Here is a 20,378-nt window from a genome sequence, read left to right as displayed (position 1 = left end):
ATTTGTCACTTTTTCCAGGCATGACTTGTCGATTACAGCAAATAGGTTCACCTCTGTGTGCAATTGAATCGGAATGTGCAAATGTAAAATGTGACCTTTGATCCGATGAAGATGGCACACGTCAGTGGGCCTGCAGGTATAAGGTTAAGCATCCGTCTGATATTATAGTTTACTATGTAAGAGCAATGTCGTCGTGGCCATTCAAAAACAATTATTTGAATAAAGGACCAGGTTTATTCAAGACATATTGGTCTAACCCTAATGCCAAATTAACATGTATCAAAAGCTAGTGGTAATACAGTACTGTGTTTGAATCAAAATGATAGGAAACTGTTCAAATGATAAATAAGGGTTGACACAGCCGCAGTCATACATGGACTTACAAAGAGCTGAGCACGGAGCTTCCCGTCCTCAGTGGCGATCCTCTCCCTTATGACGGCCTGCTGAAGGTTCTCCTGAGCAAAGGCGCGCTCCACAGACAGGATCTTGGAGACTTCATTCTGGACGAGGGACTGCGCGTCAGTGCTGGCCTGTTTTGCTACCCGGGCCTTCTCCTTCTCCAACCTGCAATCATTTACAAAATCAATACATTTTTTCCACCTCATTTCAAAGAGATATAACAGTAGTTATAGAAGTGTGTAAAAACAGGATTGCAGCGTACACTACTCCCCCCCTTGAGACATCTCTAATTCATTCATCACTGTGTCACATTTTGGAAACAACTATTACACATTTTTTGTTCTCGGAAACTTTAAAAATGTTCACTAAAAATTCAAAACATGTTATTTACACATTCTAAACATGTGCTATTTATCACAGGTTTCATTTACTGATTACTGATAATGGCAAAAAAAACTGTATTGGTCGAATTTTGCTGAAAACAAACCAGTTACAAGCAATAAACAAATCAAAGTGGCTGCAATAAATTGTGCCATTAAAGAACAACCTATATTTTTCAATGTAAGACAATACTTACAAGGAATTTATTTGTTTTAATGGATCCATTTCTTATTCACTTAACACAGTCACAGCTTGCTTTTGCCCTATTAAGCATTGGATTTATTTATTGTTTATGAATGTTTTAAATCAACATACTAGACCTGATGGTGTTAATTTTACACATTTGATTTGGCGACACCAAAGCATATTTGTGTTAATGTCACTATGCAGGTTCACAAGTCTGTAGTACTGCGTGTTGAGATGGAGCACATGAGAAAGGTCATAAAAGCAATTATAGTGCTAATGAAGCATAGACATAGGCCAATATACTTGTATATCAATGCTAATGTCAGATTCATCCATTCATGTCATTGCTGTTCCACGGCTTGCAGAGAGGGGGCACCACTGAGAAGCAAAATTCAAACATAAGTCCAACTTAATTCCAAGTTAAACTACGTTTCACTGTGATTAAAATATCTGACAGACAAAATAGCTTAGTATTATTTCCAAATAATTAAACATGAAATGCAATTTGCCTTTCAATATGTGAAGCACGACTGTATCAAAACAAGAGCCGTTGATTTTTATAAAGCATAAGCTATAGACGCAGGCATATGTACGATCTCCGCAGACACAAAACCACCATTTGAACCCTGTCAATGGGTTTCTCATAGTTGCCTGGCAACACAGTCCCTCCTCAGTGACTGTGCTTGATTGGAGAAGAGGAGAAACGTCCCTGAAAGTCTTCCTCTCTGAGGCATCAAACATTTGTAGCAAGGTAACATAAACACAGAGCAGACGGACGGAGTGCCTGACGGAATTGCAGCAGACGAACGAAATGTGGCACGGCTCTTAATAAACTGTGGCACAACAAAAACATTTTTACCTGAAAGGAAAATATTGCCTGAAAGCACCTCTGATTGCCGACTGGTTGTATGACGCATTTCACAGATACTGGATAAAATAAATGTAATACAAAATTCAAACACATTCAACAGAGCCGTCTATGATCCGGTTTAACGGATCAATTTTAATGTCTTCAGTGAAATCGCTGGTAGTTAAGAATGTCATATATCTAGTGTCATTTTTCAAAAAATTTGCTTTAAAAGGGGTTAAAATGTTTTGCCACTAAATGCATGAATGATTTACAGCCTCATCAGTTTGCTTCAATGCGTATAATGATAATTTATCATTTTGGTATGTGGTAAAATGTATAGATGTACTTTGTGCCTTTTTAACTCTTTTTAACTTTAGTATAATACACTGATGTGTTATCAGACTTCAAAGATCTTATTTATTCTCCTCACTCACATGTGAACATATCCAAAGATTATACACTGATGAATCATGATGGACGGCAGACTAAGTAACTGATCGCTGACTCACGCTTATGGCTTTCAGCTGATGACAGGCGAGTTAAACGAAAATATGTCTCCTGCCTTTAAGCTGACATTTGCCCCCGCAACACCACTAAATGTCAGAGAGCAGTGGAGAGCGAGATGAGAGAGGAAAAAGACAAAAAAAAAAAAAATAGAGGGGAAGGAGTGAGCGTGAGAAGAAGCGACATGACATGTTTGGCCCTGAGGAAGTGAAGCAAAGAGGGAGTGAGGCAGAGGAGTGGGAGAAAGAGATGGAGGGAGACGAAGAGAGACCAGCCATGTCCAGTCTCACAGTCCACTGGGCTGCGCACGTCAGCACACTCCATCCATCATCTGGCTCCAACTCTCACACACACACACACACACAGCAACTCGTACAGGGAGCCTCCTAATGGCCTTTTACATTCACCATTTCCCCCACCATCCATGCCTCCCTGCCTTCAGAGCTAATGCCCCTATGCTAACTTTACCCAGAAGCTTTGGGTTTAACTATGACCACAGCAGAAACAGAAGAAACGGCATTCACAGTAAACAGAAAATGACTGGGCTATACTCATGTGGACCAGCAAACAACAACACATTCATTCTCCATTTATCATTTTGGACAGTTCAGTTCTTTGTCCTGCTATGGGAACCTTGGCTTGCTGGCCGTGCACATTGTATAGATATAAAACAATGGCAACATGCATACATTACAAGAATAATACTTACTTAACAATAATAAGATCAGTAAAAAGAGTCTGTGTAGGCATAAACACTTTAAAGTATTACAGTACCCGGTGTGTTAAATTTAAATGAGCTCTCGTTTGAAGAAAACTGAAATTTATAGCTTTTTCTAAACTATACACCATCAAAAGAAATAGTTAAAAAAAGTACCAGAAAAAGAGCAGCACTTTGAAAACTAATGACAACAGGTGAAGCAGAAGAAATTGTGATTTCTTTGACAGATATTGCAATTGTGATTTCATTTGCGATTGATTAATTTTAAATTAAAATGTTGAATGTTCACTGAGTAATGAAGACTTAAGCATTATGAGGCTCTACCACATGACACAAAAATCTAAATATTAACTCCTGTTAATTGCTCGCGCAAGGAGTCGAAATAGAAAACTGTTTAAAATAGAAGCCGTTTAAACTGTCAATGCAATTTAATTTTGAAAAAAAAACTAAAAACTTACTAATGATAATCTTAACACAGAAAGTCTTCTTAAGGTGTTTTGGCAAATTAAGAAATCAGGAAAATAACGAATATGTCTGATTATAATAAAAAAAAAAAACAACTCAAACAAATTAGGACAAGAAAATAGCCAGCCTAGCAAAAAAAAAAAAGTCAGTCTACTGATTTCTTCACAAGTGCTAACTCAAGCAAAGACTGCTATCACTAGCTATTTGCTATCTTTCTGCTTCACCTTTATTGCTTTCCAGTCATTATTGCCCCGTCCCTGGGATATTGAACACATTTTTCATTCGACTGTAGAAGATTGGCACTGGGTAGAAAAGGAGGGGGCTTTGAGACAGAATGGTTGAGTCAGACAGAGTGAGAGGAGAAAAAAAAGACAGCACCTGAGTATGAGAAAGAAAGAAAAATATTCCTCTTTCTGAGTACAAGCATGGGCTGCTGTTTTAGAGGATAATATTTGCTCAGTAACCTGTGTTTTGATGGCTCAGTGGACACTGGAGTAGTGGAAACGGAAAGAAAGGCAGAACCAGTGATGTATTGTAAATTTAAGATGAGTAGAGTGCTAGTGGGTTGCACAGAGCTGCCCCTTTTTTGGAGAAGTAACTCACAATTTTCAGGAAATGACCATGAAGAGGAAAACCTGGGAAGACTTGAGACGAGTTGTGAAACTGACAGAGATCAGAACTGAGTCACTTTTAAAAAGTTGAAGTTTAGGTGTCAATTCTTCAAAACAAGCTGTACTCACACAAACACATATTTATTTTTTAAGGAAGGGAATCAATATTAAAATCACTGGATTGGATATTGGACAGATAAAAATACCATACAATCCAAAAATCGCATGCTTCACCCTGCACAGCTTGTAAAAATGTAAATGGAAAAAATAATCAGCGAAAGCATTTTTTGCCGAGTCATGTTTGGACTGGTTTATTTCTTCCTTTTGGGAAAACAATATTTGTTCCACAGATGGAGAATTATGTCTTTGAAATAAATGGCTCAGCACAAATGTGTTGTTTACATCTTCATAGCTCATAAATGGTCGAAAATTACAAATCGGTCATCATCCCATCGCTAATATACAGTATACACACAGGTAAAGACCGGAAGACTTCAAATTCCATTTCATACACAAAATACAGATTTAAGTCACGTCTCACTCCTCTGCCCCTGTATGTATCCATCAGTTTTTTCTCCCTGCGCCTCTCCTTTCACTTTCACTCCTTCATTCATTAATGCTTCCAGTTGTCTACCTGTCATCTACAAGATATGTCTCAATAGCAGTCTGCCCAGCAGGTTGATTCTGACAGACCTGCAGTAGCAGCACAAGCTCAACCCAAGTGTCTTGACACACAGGCGTTTAAAGGCCCAATGCAATATTGATGTTAGAAATAATGTGGCTGAATGTTGGCTATGAATATTTTATGGAGCTGTGCACTTTACCTGACACACACACACAAACAGACACACACACACGCATAAACACATACAAACAAAAGTGACTGTGTTGTGGCTTTTTCATATCCCGGTACAAAGTTCAAATTAAATCTGTGGGCATACAAAGGTGCAGTGCGGAGAGACGGGAGATACATTTTCTTTTAAGGAGTCGTCACATTTGAGAAAGAGCATTTTGTACCCCTGTATCCGTCGCTTCGCGCTCCATAGAGACAACTGCACGACAAAAAGTAAACAGCGGCAAACAAAGAGAAGTGGATATTCATTGTCACCTTCTTACTGTCTGTTGTTGTCTCGTCAAATATCAGACTAGACATTAAACATAGAATTCATTCCCAAATGATACTGTACGTTAATAGAAACAAAAGAGAGCTCATTTGCCAGCCGATTAGGCAGGAAGGACAATTTGCTATACAGATAAACTACAGTTAAAAATTCCCTGATTCACCGAGAATGTCTGTACTTTACAACAATGCGTTCACGTTGGAACATCCTAGGCATAGATGTCATTTTTACAGAAGAGTATCGGTGTAATTGCTGGGTCTTTTGCATTTTCGCCAGTGTGGTCGTTATGGTATATGATCTTTGGTGATCGTGTAGGTGCTAAAGGTGTTTTAGGGTGATTATTCTAGGAGATTCCAGAGAGAATGACAATATAATATTATTGCAACTGTTAATAATGATTACTCACATTTCTAATCACATGTTTAAGGCTGTATTAGTTTGCTATTCCCAACAATGTTAAGCAATTTTTACTTAATGAATTTGACTTGGATACTTACATGTACTTCATTTAGGGCTGCAACGATTATTCGATGAATCGATTATTAATCAATTACTAAATTAAACCACTATTTTGATAATCGATAATCAATAATATTAAATTTTCAGCTTCTTAAATGTGAATATTTTCTGGTTTCTTTTTGCTCCATTTGACAAAGAAATCATTAAAACTGAATCATTTTGGATTGTAGACAAAAAAAGACATGAACAGAAAGTCATAATTTTTTTTGGGAAACACAGATTAACATTTTTCAACATTTTCTTACATTTTACGGGCCAAACGAGTACTGGATTAAGAAGAAAATAATCTACAGATGAATCAATTATGAAAATAATCATTAGTAGCAGCCCTAATGTCATTATTTCAAATCAAAAGAATAATCCTTGCATAATAGTATAATATTTCCTGGTGTGCTGTAGACACATTTATTGAAAAGTATTCTAAGCGTCGTTACTATTATAACTATCACTATTATTAGGTTTATCATGAGTATTGTCGTTGACCTAATAATAAACAAATGGGGTTATTCTGGATGGAAAGGGGCGCTGCCAAGTTGCTCAGGTGTTCTATGTTTTCAGTGTTGTCGAGAGCTGCGAGGAAATGTGATCAAAGATGAGTAATGCACGGCGATCGTCACAGCTATACAAAAAACAATCTCTGCTAAATCGGGTTACACTCTGGGAACTTTCCTATGACAACCTCAACTTTCTAGTCTTTGACTGTGTGAGCAAAGAGTGATAAAAAATATTTGAATAAACAAGGTTTAAGAATCTGCATTTGATCCGGGAGCAGTGTTATTAAACAGGCTGGGAGGAAGAGAGACGCTCTGAGAGAAGGTCAATTTTCTCACTGGAAAAGTCTGATGTGCAATTATAATCACACAAGCTGGATGGATAAGTGCGAAAACAATGGGCATGTGTTTCACAATAATGACTGATCTTTGAGTCTCCGCTGCGAGGACACTTTAACAATGTGGGCAGAATATAGAAACGGGAAATAGAAAAAGGAAACTCCAGGAGACACACAGGCAAGATGAAGGAACAGACAGAGAAAGGACAGGTAAGAAAATGAGACAAGAAAGGGATGGAAAAGGTGGAGAAATATCTGTGACAATCCCAAAAGAAGAAGTGGATGGAATACTGACATGGGATGAGTGAGGCAGAGGGAGGAGAGACAGAATGCTGTGCGAGTTCTCTCCCCCTCATCCTTCCTTCTCTCTCATCCTTTTCTCTGAGTCGTTCTGCTCTGCTGCCACACAGAGACGGGGCAGAGGCAAATCTGCTTCCCGCAGCCGCTCCTTGCTACAAATGAGTTTAGGCTGTACCCAAATGAACTCTTCACAGAACCCTTACTTCATTCCTAGCAGAGCAAAACATGCAAAGCCAGACCTCTGGAGTTCATTTATGGCCTTACAGCCAAACCGGAGAAGTACTGCCTAATCTAAACACCCACTGTTGCTCACAATTCCCCAGATCTGGCAACCCTGCACAGCAATACAGTGTAGGGTAGAGTTACAAAGTCAACAATGTAATCACAGAGTTCATTCCCCATGTCTCCTGGTCCTCATTTCCTGCCAGAGCACTATTGTCTAATGAAAGAATAAATGCCCAAAAGAACCCTAAAACTGCAGTCATCGACAAATCCCCTTTTCGTAAACTGCATTTATTCATTTAATCCGGCAATTACATAAATAAAGAAATCAGTTTTCGTCCTCAAGGATGTTTAATAACAAACAACAAGCAGGAGCAGTTTGTTTTTAGTTAAACATGATTCATTTTGTGTAGCTTCTCAATAACCTAGAGGGTTCACATATTCTTCCATTTCTATGCTTTCAAGCTGTGCAACAGTTTCACCACAGGATTCCTTGTAAGCTGAGTTGTAATGGACCTAAACACCAAACATATTTTATGTCCCTTACTTTAATTTCTACAGCAAATGTTACCAGTCCCCGAGCAGAGCATTTCAACCACAGCGAAGGCCAAAATCCTTCCAGTGCCTTGTTTGCCTTCAACAACCAAAAACCTCTCCAATTTAATTAAGGCATGAGAACTTTGATAAGACACAGAGGGTATGTCCCTCTCATCTATTTCAATTAAAAGACAGAGCAGCAGTGACCCTTATCTTTCAAAGCCGAATGAATAGAAAAGTTCAACCATGGGCAGTAGAGAAGTAAGGGAATCAATTTTTTTACAAGTCAAGCATATGGCTCTTTTCCACTATATCGTACACATACAAGTGACTAGTGACTTGTAAAGCAGTTGTTTTCCGTGTAACTGAATCATTAGAATCAGACAATTCAAACTATGTTCAGTACTTCCTCCATGACCGTCGCTAAATACACCAGACATTTCCCTGGTAATTGTTGATCAACCCATGTTTTTAGGATTGTTAAGGCTTGATTTTTGTGTAGGACTTCTCTTCCTGTGACGGCGCTCTGACCAATCAGTGGCCGGCAGTCTGACGACATCACACACAGTACCTACTCAGCTCGCTTGAACCTCGCCAGAGCAGGTACTGAAAAAAAGGTACAATACAAAGGTGGAAATGCAACTTAGCCGCGCCGTGGCGAGGTGGAAACACGCCAATAGATAGAAGTGTAGCTAATAACATAGTCCAGGTTTATGTGGTCAAATGATGGAGTTGGTCATAGTGATATTAGATATTATGTATCGGCATCTGTGTAAAAACTGGATTAGATGTCGGAAAAAGAAGTACAGTTCAATATGATTTGAGGAAAATCCATCACTATATATAGGCATCATTTCCCACCACCCTTTTTAAATTTGTAATATGAAAGTGGACACACCAGCATGATAACAAACCTGTGCAAACAAAATAAAACACATGATGATAATGTGACAAATGATAATAAACAAAAAAAAAAAAAAACATTCAAAACTGTTAATTACATGAATTTACAAACAAGTGCTGCCTAACTTGTGATTGCTCACCCTACCAGGCACAATCAAAAATTGAGGGGCTTGAGAGCCATCATGATTTCAATTAATTGCAAGAAGGGTACAATTTTGAAGCACTTATGCTCTTCTGAAAGGACATCAATAAGTGAACTACAGGAAGCCCTTGCAAAAAAAAAAAACACCCAGGGAAAGAAATCAATAAACAAATGATTTCTCAACACTTCATATTAATTTTACTCTTCTACAATGAGCCACAAAAACGAGGCTAATCGCTAGGCTAACACTACCTCCTCAAGAACATAAAAGGGTTGTGCTTTTTCCCCCCGTACACTGGAGCGCATTTAGCGGCTAAAGACTGCTGTTCATTGACCGAGGTCTGCTGGAGCTCGTCCAGATCTTCCAGAGAGGGGGGAGCAACACAATTATCCGACATTGTTGCATGTGCACCTGCTTCTTTGGGGTCAAAATGAAGAGGAGGAACAACAGACGACGGCAAAGAAGAGAGGAGAGGGAAGACAATGGAATACGCTCCTCACAGAAAGAGTGTGTTTCTTCATCATGCAGGGCTAATAGATCACCCACTCAACACCGCGGAAATTACCTGAAGAAAGCTCCCTCTTTCCTCAGGCATGATTAATTGATCCAGAGTGAACAAAAGAAGGAGAGGAGAAGCAGAGGAAAAAAATGCTGATGTACTTCGGAAGAGAGGTGTATTAAAAACAGTGGGGATTGGAAAGACTGTTGCTGACCTTTTTGACTATTAATGAGAGTGGAAAATAGTCAAGTTCAGTTTATAATGAGATCCGGGAGCAGGAATTGATGCTAGTTAAGTTCCCAGATTCAATTTATCATGATCCAAAATGGGAAAGTAAAGGGAAGAAGAAAGGAGGAAGTGGAGGGCAACAAGAAAGACAGAAAAATACACAAAGAAAACAGAAAGGAATTCGACTATGGGCAGAATATTATAATACACAGATTTAAAGCAATGAATTCACCTCTGAAATAAAAAATAACAAACTTATTTATGCAGAACATAGTATTTTTTTCCCCCCATTCCAGTATGTGTGTGTGTGTGTGTTTATCTAACCAGGCTTGCAGCTCCTGCTCTGCCTTGGCCCTCTCTTGCGCAAAGCTTTTATGCAGTTCATCAGAGATCTCCTTCCTCAGGGCCTCTTCGTCAACTGAGGAAAAAAAAAAAAGGCAAAAAGAAGCAGAAAAGGTTAAAAACAAACAAAAAAAGAAGGGAGAATTTTTAAGTAAACAGCTTTTGTTTGCTGACAGGCATATTGTGACTGTTGGGATACGGAGTAGAATGATACTGCCGGAAAAAACAGCAAAAGAAAAGAGAAAAGTGGGTATATTTATCCAGCACGTGATGGGAAATCTGCATCAATTAAAAATAAATTGTTCTGTAGAACAAATATTTTGTTTGTACTCTACAGTGCGTGTATGTGTAAGAGTGTATATAGATGTCTGGAGAAGGCTGTGTGCGAGGACAACTCAATTCAAACCCATCTTCCTCACAATTTTAAAGGGCTTTCTGAGAGTTAAGACATGGTTCGTGTCAGGGTTAGAGTTGGGTCAAGTTAAGAAGTTGATCACTAATGCATTCATCACCTTCTTAAATCAATCACTGCTTATTTTGAGTGTCTTCTTCAACAATGCAGCTTTCTTTGTCACAATAAACAACGAAAAATGTTCTGGTTATTTGAGGATGTCCTCACTTTACACTGGTAAAGATTTTTTCACATTTCATGTACGAAACAACTCATGCATAACATGGCGAACAGACTGATTTACCATGGAAATGATTATTGCTTACAGAAGCACACATTCTTTTGTCCTCAAATCACACACGGAACACCTTGTCTTCATGTATTCATATCAGGAACATCGTACATGCATAATTCCATGTCTCAACTGGTCCATCTAGGCAGGTAATTAAGCATGAAAGTAAAGATTCCAGGCCAAAACGTGCTCTGAAGGCAGAAGTGCCATGCAGTGTGCTGCGACACTGCAGTGATTGGAGGAGAGTCAGTGTGTGTCAAGATTACTCTGCCACTGCATTAGTAAGATGGGATAATCCCTATTGTCAGAGTCTATTATTAACAGGTAATATGTGCTAACAGCAGGCTGGTTGAAAGGCAAACATGCACAAAAACCTAATGCAAACTAAATCAGAGCAACAATGAGAGCTGGTACGTGCAAAGCTGTTTCTTTTTGTGTAAAAAAAAAAAAGCTTGGGGCTGTAAAAACACAGGAAGAGTGGGGAAAAAATAGAGCAAAACAGCCTCATGCTCACACTGTTTTAGTTCACTGGGTTTTGAAAGATGCAGGGGTTATTATTGACATGATTTCGTAATGTGTTATTAGTAGTCGATTTCTTCATTATGTTCTTACACGACCATGACTGGAATTGGAAGACAAACTATTCACCAGCAGCTTTCTTCGGTTACTCCAACGCGAAGTAAACAATAATGTTATTGTATTGTTTCAACAACAAAAAAGTTTTTGTCAGAAAAAGCCTTGCCTTCTAATATCATAGCCAAATTACATGTTTTAAATGTCACTTACCAGAAACTAACAAAACAATTTTAACTTAAAAATCATATTCTCTTTCACTAACAGTAATAACTGTTTCGTTTTTTTTACCACAACTGATTCAATATGACTCATTAGTCTGAAAAAATTCAATTTAATGGAGTAAATGTTATTGGGGGGCCAGACGATGTTGCAGTGGCGAGTGTTGCTGCCTCACAGCGAGGAGGACAAAGGTTCAGATCCTGTTTTCTGCCTGGAGTGTGCATAGATATGTCCAAGGTGTGCCCCACCTTTTGCTCTGTGTCAGCAGGGATTGGCTCCAGCAGCGCCCGCAGCCCTCATGTGGAGGATAAAGTCATTGAAAACGGATAGATGGATTTTATTGACTGGCTCTGTAGAAGTGGCCTGAACCTCTGATCATTCAAAATGTGCTTCACTCTTTGTGAGGACTGAATAAAGATCCACTTGTAACGTTGTTAAAATTAAAATCAAGTTAATGACGCTGTTGAACTAAAGGTCACGAGTAACCAAGGGCATGCTACAGTTAATATGCTGATATTAAAATTGATTTTCACTCCACTATGGCTGCTCTACCAGGAACCAAGGATTTACTCGGGAATTCAGTCAAGTGGCGTCCTCCTTCGTTGGGCCTTGAACACGAGTAACCTTCAAAACTATCTGCGGTGTAATGACTTTGTCTCCCTGGGAGAATTCTATGTTTCTGGTGTGTATATACACCCTCTATAGCCATTTCTTCTTCGCAACGGACAACAAGAACTCACAGTGTGACACTTACAGTACAGTACAGTATAGAAAATGAATAAACATCAGGTAGAAAATGGTTCTTTATGACAGAAACACTGGTGCAAACACATGTGGTGACTGACAGTTGACAACACTGCAGTACAGTGTATCCTCAAAGACAGAGAGCGCTGTCACCTATAATCCAGACAGCAAAAAAATATTATCCATCATGTCTGACAAGCACACAGAAGCACCACTGATCTCTCCAGTAGAGTCTAATTACGGCTCTGTTAAGCAATGTAGCAGAATAAACCAGTGTTCTACAATCAAGGTAACTTTTTATCAGGAGAATATAAAAACAACAAATAGTGAGGATTCATTCAAGTACAATATAAAATACCTTTTTAGTAATCGATTATTAAATCATTTTAGACCATAGATTATTTAGTTTGAGTGTATATTTGTAATTATAACAACTTTTCAGATTTTTTAGCTTCTTAAATGTGACTATTTTCGCACCATAATCTGCACCATATAGCAAAAGAAGCAAGCTAAAAAATGTTGGTTTGTGGACACAAAAAAAAAGACATTTAAGTACTTGGTACACCTTTGAACTTTCACTCTACTCCTGCAGGTACCCTCACATTAACAGTGCTTCTAACTAAATGTAAAAATCTAGATTATGAGCATAGCAGAGACATTTTGCAGTTAAAAAGAGCCATAATAATAATTCTATCTACAACATTTGGAAACCAAAGGAGCAAACAGACAGTTTGACTTTTTAATATATCAGGTGGCCAGAAAAATGCCTCCAAAGAACTGCTAATGTTGCTCCCTGTCTACTTAGTCTGCATCAACTGCAACACACCAATGATTATGTTAATGCTGCACAGGAAAGAACTAGCAAATGTCACTTAAACTTGTATTAATGACTGCAAACAAGGCCTTAGCTTTGCAGCACATTAAGATAAGTAGCTACTACAGCCGCTTTTGAAGAAAAAGAACTCTATTACTTACTATATTACCACTGTAGATCTTTATACACTGTGTGCTGGACTCCAATCTCAACAGGTCATGCCCTATCATTCCCCATCGACAATAAATCATCTGACATTTAACACTGACTGCTTTAAAATGTCTTCGACTTATATTGAAATTATACACCCATTACCAGTGTCACTGCTGTGGAAAGTAAAATTTTAAAATTCTAAGCTCGGCCCAAGACTAAGCATCTCCCTACTTATCACTACATTCTTTTTCAGCCCTGCAGAGGGAGAGAATCGGTACAGCGAGCAGGCCCACGGGGTCAGCCGGAGTACACGGTCTGATATGATAAACATTGTCTGGAGTCCTTGAGAGTGGCTGGTTAGGGTCAGAGACAATTCCAGATGGACAGAGCTCACATTAATCCCGAGTAGGACATGTAAATGTTAAAAAGATTAAAAACTCATCATCTGTTTAGACGTGTCCCTCTCCATTTACACCAATCACTATACCCTGTGGAAAAACCCACACAGGAGAAAAGGCAGTGGCGTACAGACTATTGGCAATGTAGATAATAAGACGACGGCAAATTGCATTTTTCATCAGAAGTTTCATTAACCCCAGGACCTGCGTGGAGGGTATAATCTGCAACAATACCACTTCCTCACGTTTCCTGCTTTGCACTTAGTCGAGTCACCGCACATCTTCCACTATGATCAAATAAGGAATAAAGCAGCCAGGTGTTATTTCTGATGTTCTCTTTCATTCACACTAGTTCGTCTTACTTACTTACTAATCTCACGCTGTGAAACTGGACCTGACTGATCATTATGTTTTCACAAGATAACACAGCGGGGGAAAAAAAAAAACTGTTTCAAATGAAAAGTGATATATGCACCTGTACATTCAGTGTGTAAACTATGTCACCCACATTCCTCCCTTTGCCCTGCTCTTAATGCTGCAACTGGGAGACACTTTTAAGCAGACTATTAGTGCAGTGCAGTGCAGTGCAGTGCGTGGGTTCTGGCATTTAAACATTTATAGCACATAGGAGAAAGTAGGAAGTTCAACCTTGACTATGGAGTAATCAGCACGCATACTGACTTAGGTGATGATTTAGAGACGGCCAACCTGCTGAGAGCCGCACTCAATACCCAACGTTGTGGACGCACATAATCAATGTCTGCCTTATTAAGGTCGTACCCTTTCAGTACTCGGCCGAACTTTGCAACATTTTAACTAGATTCCAATTCATCACACTTTTTTTGGTCTTTAAGAATAGCGTGTTTGATCAATCTCTCCTACATAATACTATTAGCTTGGTATACAAGCTGTGAGGTGACCTTGCATGGAGAATACATTCAAAATAACCAAGTAAATGTCACTATACAGTACATACTGTTGGGCACTGGCCGTTGCTAGTCTTTCAAACAGGGGAAGCTCCTCTCAGGACTGTTTATGTATACATAGAATGAAATAAGGAAATGCTATTATAGTGTTTTTGTGTACAGTGACAATAGCTAAAAACCGGCTGCTATTTGTCTCTACACTTCACTCGCAAACTTCACATAGGACTGAGTCAGAAAAGTTCTACAATGCTGTCAATCTGCCTTTCAGACAGTGTGTCCAGTCATCATGTATCAACCCAGCAATTGTGCCTGGCCCCACCCACTGCACCATTGACTCCCAGAGGCGCTGAGCTTCCCTGGAAGTGATGACTTAGAGACATTTATCCAATTACATTATTACATTACATGTCATTTAGCAGACGCTTTTATCCAAAGCGACTTACAATTGAATTGAGTACAATCAGCCAGGGGTGGTCCAATCAGTGTAATAAACAGCCGATTCTGAGCAAACTACTCATATTGATCAAGTTCTAGTGCACTTTAAGTAATGAAATTTAAAGAAAACACTACATATTTGACCAGTTATTTTATGACATTTCAGAGGAGGCACAGCTCTCGCCTCTGGGAGAGAAATACGTGCCCGTGTCTCGCAAAAGGGCAGCATCAGACTTGCAGGTAAAGGCAAAACTGAGGTTATTACTATGTAATAACATTAGCAGCAGAAAGTTAAAGTATACACTTTGCGTCCACTCAAGCGTCACATCAGTAATTGATGACTGAAAGTGTGTAGAAATGAAATGGCGACTCCATGTCGACCAAGGACCAACATCCATAATGAACTGCTTAAAAGGGAAGTGGATTTGTTGTGCTGTGACAGCAGAAGGCAGTTACTCATAAAAGCTGCACTAAACTCACCTCTCACCTTTAACAAAGTTAAGTGAGATAGTGCTGCATTTATCTCCTAATCTGACAATCAATTAGAGCAAACAACAGAGGGAGAGTTTTATTTGACATGGAAGAAAGATGACACTCGGCAGCAGAGGTGAAGGAAAACATTGGCGATGTTGACACTGGTCTAGTTTTAGTTTTAAGGCTCATCACTTCTGGCTCGTGTAGGTTTGGTATACTATTAAAGAGAGCATGAGAATGGAGACCTGGAAACCAGGTGGAGCTAAAACACTTATTTGAATGGCGTTCAAGCAAAAGCATTGGGGTGTAGCATGGGATTTTAATACTTTTTACGGTTTTGACCAGGTAACAAACTTCCTCTGCATCACTCAATATCAAAATGCCATTTGTTATTAAATTTCTGTAAGTAAATCACTCAATGGCTCTACACAGGGTCGTTCGGCCTCCATATGTTCTCCGACATGCTTGGAAGAAGAGGTTGAGGAGCGAGGGCAGAGTTAGCTGCAGAATGCAACTTCACTGCTAAATGAATCTAAATCCTACACAATGAACATTATATTCGACCAACTGTATCATGAATGAGCTCAAACTAAAAGCCAAACGTGTGACGTAAAATGTTGCGTCATTTCATTGGAGGCCTATGGCCGACTTTAATACACAATATACACCCACCCTACTACTTCCTTTCCCTAATGAGACCTTGTGTTTTGTTGTGTGAAAGTGTGGCGGTGTCTTTTTAATCACCGGAGTCAGTGCAGCGTGGCATAAGTTGGCCTTTTTTTAATTACCTTACTGATTGAGCACAGTCAAGGATGGGGGAGCCTGCCCACACCATGGATGCCAACTTGCACCCACGCCCAATTCTGTACTGGGTATTTAAAAAGTAACATTCAAATGTCCTCTGCGATGTGTCAAGAGATAAGGGATGTGCACCCATACTGATACTAAAACTGCTTTCGGAGATCAATGGGAAGAGAGTTAGTTTGTAAGGGTGTCTGAATCTGTGCACAGTATTTTTTCTACTATGATGCAACGTCAGTATAAAGTGATGAATCATTTGTGGTAACAGGGTTGGCTTTTCCAAATTATCTTTCAGATGAAAAAATACGTGATAAAACCTGAAAAACTGATCTTTGGGAGGAATGGAGACAAAGCACAATACTCGAAAATTATCTCTTCACAAAGCTGAAACAGTGTTTGCGAAATAATTTCCAAGTAAATGATAGAATTATTAACATTATTCATTTGATTCAAATGCCACTCTTGAGGGAATACAGTACTGTGCAAAACTATAAGGGCACCACCAGTTTTGTTATTTTCATGTATGTCAAATTCTCTGATAATTGGCATTTGAATTGGAACGATGTGACTTAAGACGGTCTTACATATTACCAAACTGAGTTTAACTCATACAATATGTATATGGCAACCAACAGTAGGAAAAACACATGTTCTAGGTTCAAGAGATAAAATAAGTGTAGGTAATGTCTAACAATTGACACTTTGTCCCAAAGAAGCTGCTTTTTACTGAAAAATCTGTTTCTATAAACTGAATGCATGTTTCGTCTATTTCCTGGATGTGTTCCAATTGTGAAAAAACAAATTGATTAAAAAATCATTATAAAGTATAGTCACTATAGCATTGCTAAAGCACAGTACTGTATGTAATTTGTGATATAAGTAGCTGAATGCTTCACAGCGTTTACCCTCTAGCTGAAAACCTTATCCATCTCCAGATGGGTGCTGTATAGGTTGTGTGGTAGGTTCTTAAAAGCTCTCTTTAAAACAAACATGTCTCTGTTGAAGCTGAAAACAGCACTGATATGCGAGTGACAGTGAACCAAAACAAAAAAAAAATGAGATGCAGGACTTCAGAGTTGGGTGAGAACTATCTGTGGGTTAATCACTACTTTTGATTTATTTCATGTGCAAGTTACTGCTATATAATCAAATATAAATTTGAAATACTATATTGGTTAAAGCCACATTTTGAATGGTCTTTTGTTGAGAACGAGAAAAATGTAACCACAAAAAAATATGGTAGAGTCCACTGCTGAGTGCTCTTACCAACTGCAGGATGTAGAAGGGTTACCATGACAGCTTGAGCTCCATAGTGACGAGGCAGAATGGAGCACTACTAATTACAGCATCAATTTATTAACACTATTACATGAAAGAATAAATCATTTCATTAACATTTGGGGGATGGCAATGAATCATAATATGAGCAAAGCTACCGTGAGGCCCATTTTTTTTAAATGAAGACTAATTACAATCTGCATGAAAAGTTGGAGACAAAAAGCTTAAGGTGGCTTAAACACCCATACAATAAACAATATTAAAATTCAATGTAGCTGGACTTAAATCCTCTACATAACCTTTAGTTTCTAATTAAATCTGCCACACACATTGCAGTATAAAATGAGCAATTAACAATAACATGTTTTTAAAAAAGTAAGTGTTAAAGCATGTCTTTGTTGGACTAAATATAAATAAACAGCTAGACTGCATATTCAGCTGGGAATCAAAATATAAATAAGCAAAGTGTCTTAAATGTTAAACAACTAGTAATTGTATTGATTCTATTCTATCTAATTCTTTAAATTTGTCAAACCATGTCTTTTCAGCTCTTGGTTTTTATTGCTTGCACACTTTCAACTCTGCATGCACAGCAGACACAGGCGCACATGGCTTTTAATGGGAATGACAAGTGAAACTGTGATTGGTTTAATTGATTCTATGCCCAAAACACACCTACGACACTAATGCAACCCCTTTTGTGCATCACTTTGCACTTGAATCCACGCCATATAAAGACCATGCACTTTAGATCATCTAAATAGAGTCCTTTGTGTTTGGCTCATGAGAAAGACACAGACTGCCATTAAAACTCACCAACTGGTGGAGGAGGAGGTGGAGGTGGAGGGGCTGGACTTGACTCAGGAACTACCACTGGTTCAGGAGCTGGAGCTGGGGATACTGGCTCTACAGGGACCTGAGGAGGAGGAGGAGGAGGAGAAGGGGGAGGAGGAGGAGGAGCATCTGGATCACAAGAAGTGGTAAACTCATGTAGGGAAGGTGAAGTAAATGGCTTAGCAGGCTGCAGGGGTAAAGCATCTCCTGGGGGATGAGGAGGTGCTGGCAGGGCAGTGGCAGGCTCAAAAACAGGAGGGGAAGAGAGGGTTTCTGAATTTAGAGGAGGCGGAGGAGGAAGGGGAAAAGCAACGGCTTCAGTCTTGGCAGGGAGAGGACATGGTATGGGTTCAGATACAGATAGAGGAGCGATGGATTCAATCACATGGAAAGGAGTATTAGATTCTGTTACAGGAGGAGGAGCAAGTGGAGGTTTCTTATCCACTGTAGCTGAATCAGCATGGGGAGCAGGTGCAGGTGCAAGTGGAGGAATCTCTTCCACTGTAGCTGAAGCAGTGTGGGGAGCAGGTGCAGGGGGCGTAGGGAGCAACAAAGGCAAAGATGAGGATGGGGGCACCATGTCATCGATAGTGGGAGCCACTACCTTTTCTTGAGGAGGTTGAGGGGGAGGTGCTGGAGGTGTAGCCACTGGCTCTGTGACAAATGGAGCAGATGGAGGAGGAGCTGGAGGAGCAAGTTCTACAAGAGGAGAGAGGGGAGGTAAGGAGGTGATCGGTTCAAGGAGGGGAGGCACTGGCCGCAGGAGAGGAGTAAGTGGAGGTGCCTTTGAAGGAGGTGGAGAGGGAGCTTGTTGACGTTTAGGAGGAGTGACAGGTTCCCTCATGCGGTTGATGACATTTTCAGAGAGCTGCAAGAAAGACAAAAAGAAAAACTGTAATGTTTGTTTTGTTGTGTACAGAACAACCCAACAAGATACAAAGGTCATCTGTAGAGGATGCTAATTAATAACTTCAGTCAGGCATATGGAGGAATTCATAGATCTGTATCCGATGCCCACAGCAATATTTACAAGGCCCACCACTTTTGACAACACTGGTTTACATAACTATAGCAGCAGTGGACTCGCACTGAAAGTGAAATTAGCCTCACTTGGTTGAATTAAATAATAATGATTATAATAGACAGAATTCTACCGGTGATGTTTTCTCTGATCAGATAAAACCTCTCAATCTATATTTAGCATCAGTTGACAGAGGCATGCATAAGTTTAATACCAGCTCACACACGCATGTGACCTTCTGTTGCTTCAAGGTTTAAAGTTTTAATGTTTAAAAATGGGCTTTGGCAAAAAATGATTAATTCTATTCAAATTCTAGTTCTGCATAGTTAAGCAGGCTTTCCTAATAAAGTTGGGTGGTGAGTGATAACACTAATAATAACAATAATGAAACCAGTTTAACATACATGACTCAATGTAAACTCAAGTGGGAAAAACAAAATCTTACTAAAAGGTGCAACAGCCTGATTGGTGGCACTTTAATTTATATACAGTTTACTAGACGGAGCAGACCACGAGGTTGTGACGTCAATGTCAACATTCCCCCCCTAAACAAACCTTCAAAAGTTTAGTGTCTCAATACAAAAACAGCTGTGAGAGCTTTGAACTGCTGTTGTTAAAGTGTAAACTCTTTCACAGCTTTACATACTCTGCAGCATGCATTTATTCATGAATGAATGAATGAAAGAATGAATGAATGAATTCCAAGTTAACACACACTACTGTCAGGAGTCTGTTTGCAGTGTAGCATATCCGCGTTTGAGATGCGACATATTTTAGCACTCGTCTTCAAAGCATTAACTTGATTCTACACTGTGTACAGGTGATTAAAAGCAGCCGTTCAACAGCTGGTTTACGCCAGTTCGTATAAAGTCACTTACCCGTATGCCCTTCACCACCGTTACATTCTCGTTCTCGTCTGACTCAAATGACACGCGGCGGGTACTGTTGTTTGCTCCCATTGTCACACCGCAGCTTGTCAAAGTGTCACGTATTCACATGTAACACACTTGTGTGTCTGTTTTGTGAAGTTTCCTAACGCCGGAGTCACTTAAAAATTGACCGGGGCCCACACGCCGCTGCTTCCGTGAGACAGCACTTCCGTAGCATGACGTATGGAGAAGAACGCGCCATGTGATTGGTCGGAATGAACAACACGTCCTTGCATCGGCGCTTCTCATTGGCTTACGGTCTGGAAGCGGTTCTGTCTGGTTCTGAGAGGTTGAGCGTATGAAACAAGGTGACACTGAAAGACAGTCACCTGTTGA

At 39.5% G+C, this 20,378-nt stretch overlaps 1 protein-coding gene across 2 annotated transcripts; it reads right to left on the bottom strand.

Moving 5' to 3' along the window:
• Positions 1 to 299: 299 nt before the first annotated feature.
• On the bottom strand, positions 300 to 20,333 carry LOC122780385 (vegetative cell wall protein gp1-like). 2 transcript variants are annotated; one of them, XM_044043285.1, is made up of 5 exons: positions 19,992 to 20,321; positions 18,697 to 18,960; positions 18,075 to 18,174; positions 9,740 to 9,833; positions 300 to 564 (listed from the first exon to the last, which is right to left on the bottom strand). In XM_044043285.1, the coding sequence occupies exons 1-5, from the start codon at positions 20,070 to 20,072 to the stop codon at positions 315 to 317; spliced, it is 789 nt and encodes a 262-aa protein (XP_043899220.1). In that variant the 5' UTR covers positions 20,073 to 20,321; the 3' UTR covers positions 300 to 314. The 2 variants fall into 2 exon arrangements, with proteins under 2 accessions (XP_043899220.1, XP_043899219.1); XM_044043284.1 differs by having other exon boundaries at positions 18,075 to 18,960; positions 19,992 to 20,333.
• Positions 20,334 to 20,378: the final 45 nt, after the last annotated feature.

Source organism: Solea senegalensis, linkage group LG14 (genome assembly GCF_019176455.1).
Source record: "Solea senegalensis isolate Sse05_10M linkage group LG14, IFAPA_SoseM_1, whole genome shotgun sequence".
In the NCBI taxonomy this organism is placed as follows: Eukaryota; Metazoa; Chordata; class Actinopteri; order Pleuronectiformes; family Soleidae; genus Solea; species Solea senegalensis.
Note: the sequence above shows the minus strand (reverse complement) of the source record. Positions and strands in the feature narration are given on the sequence as shown.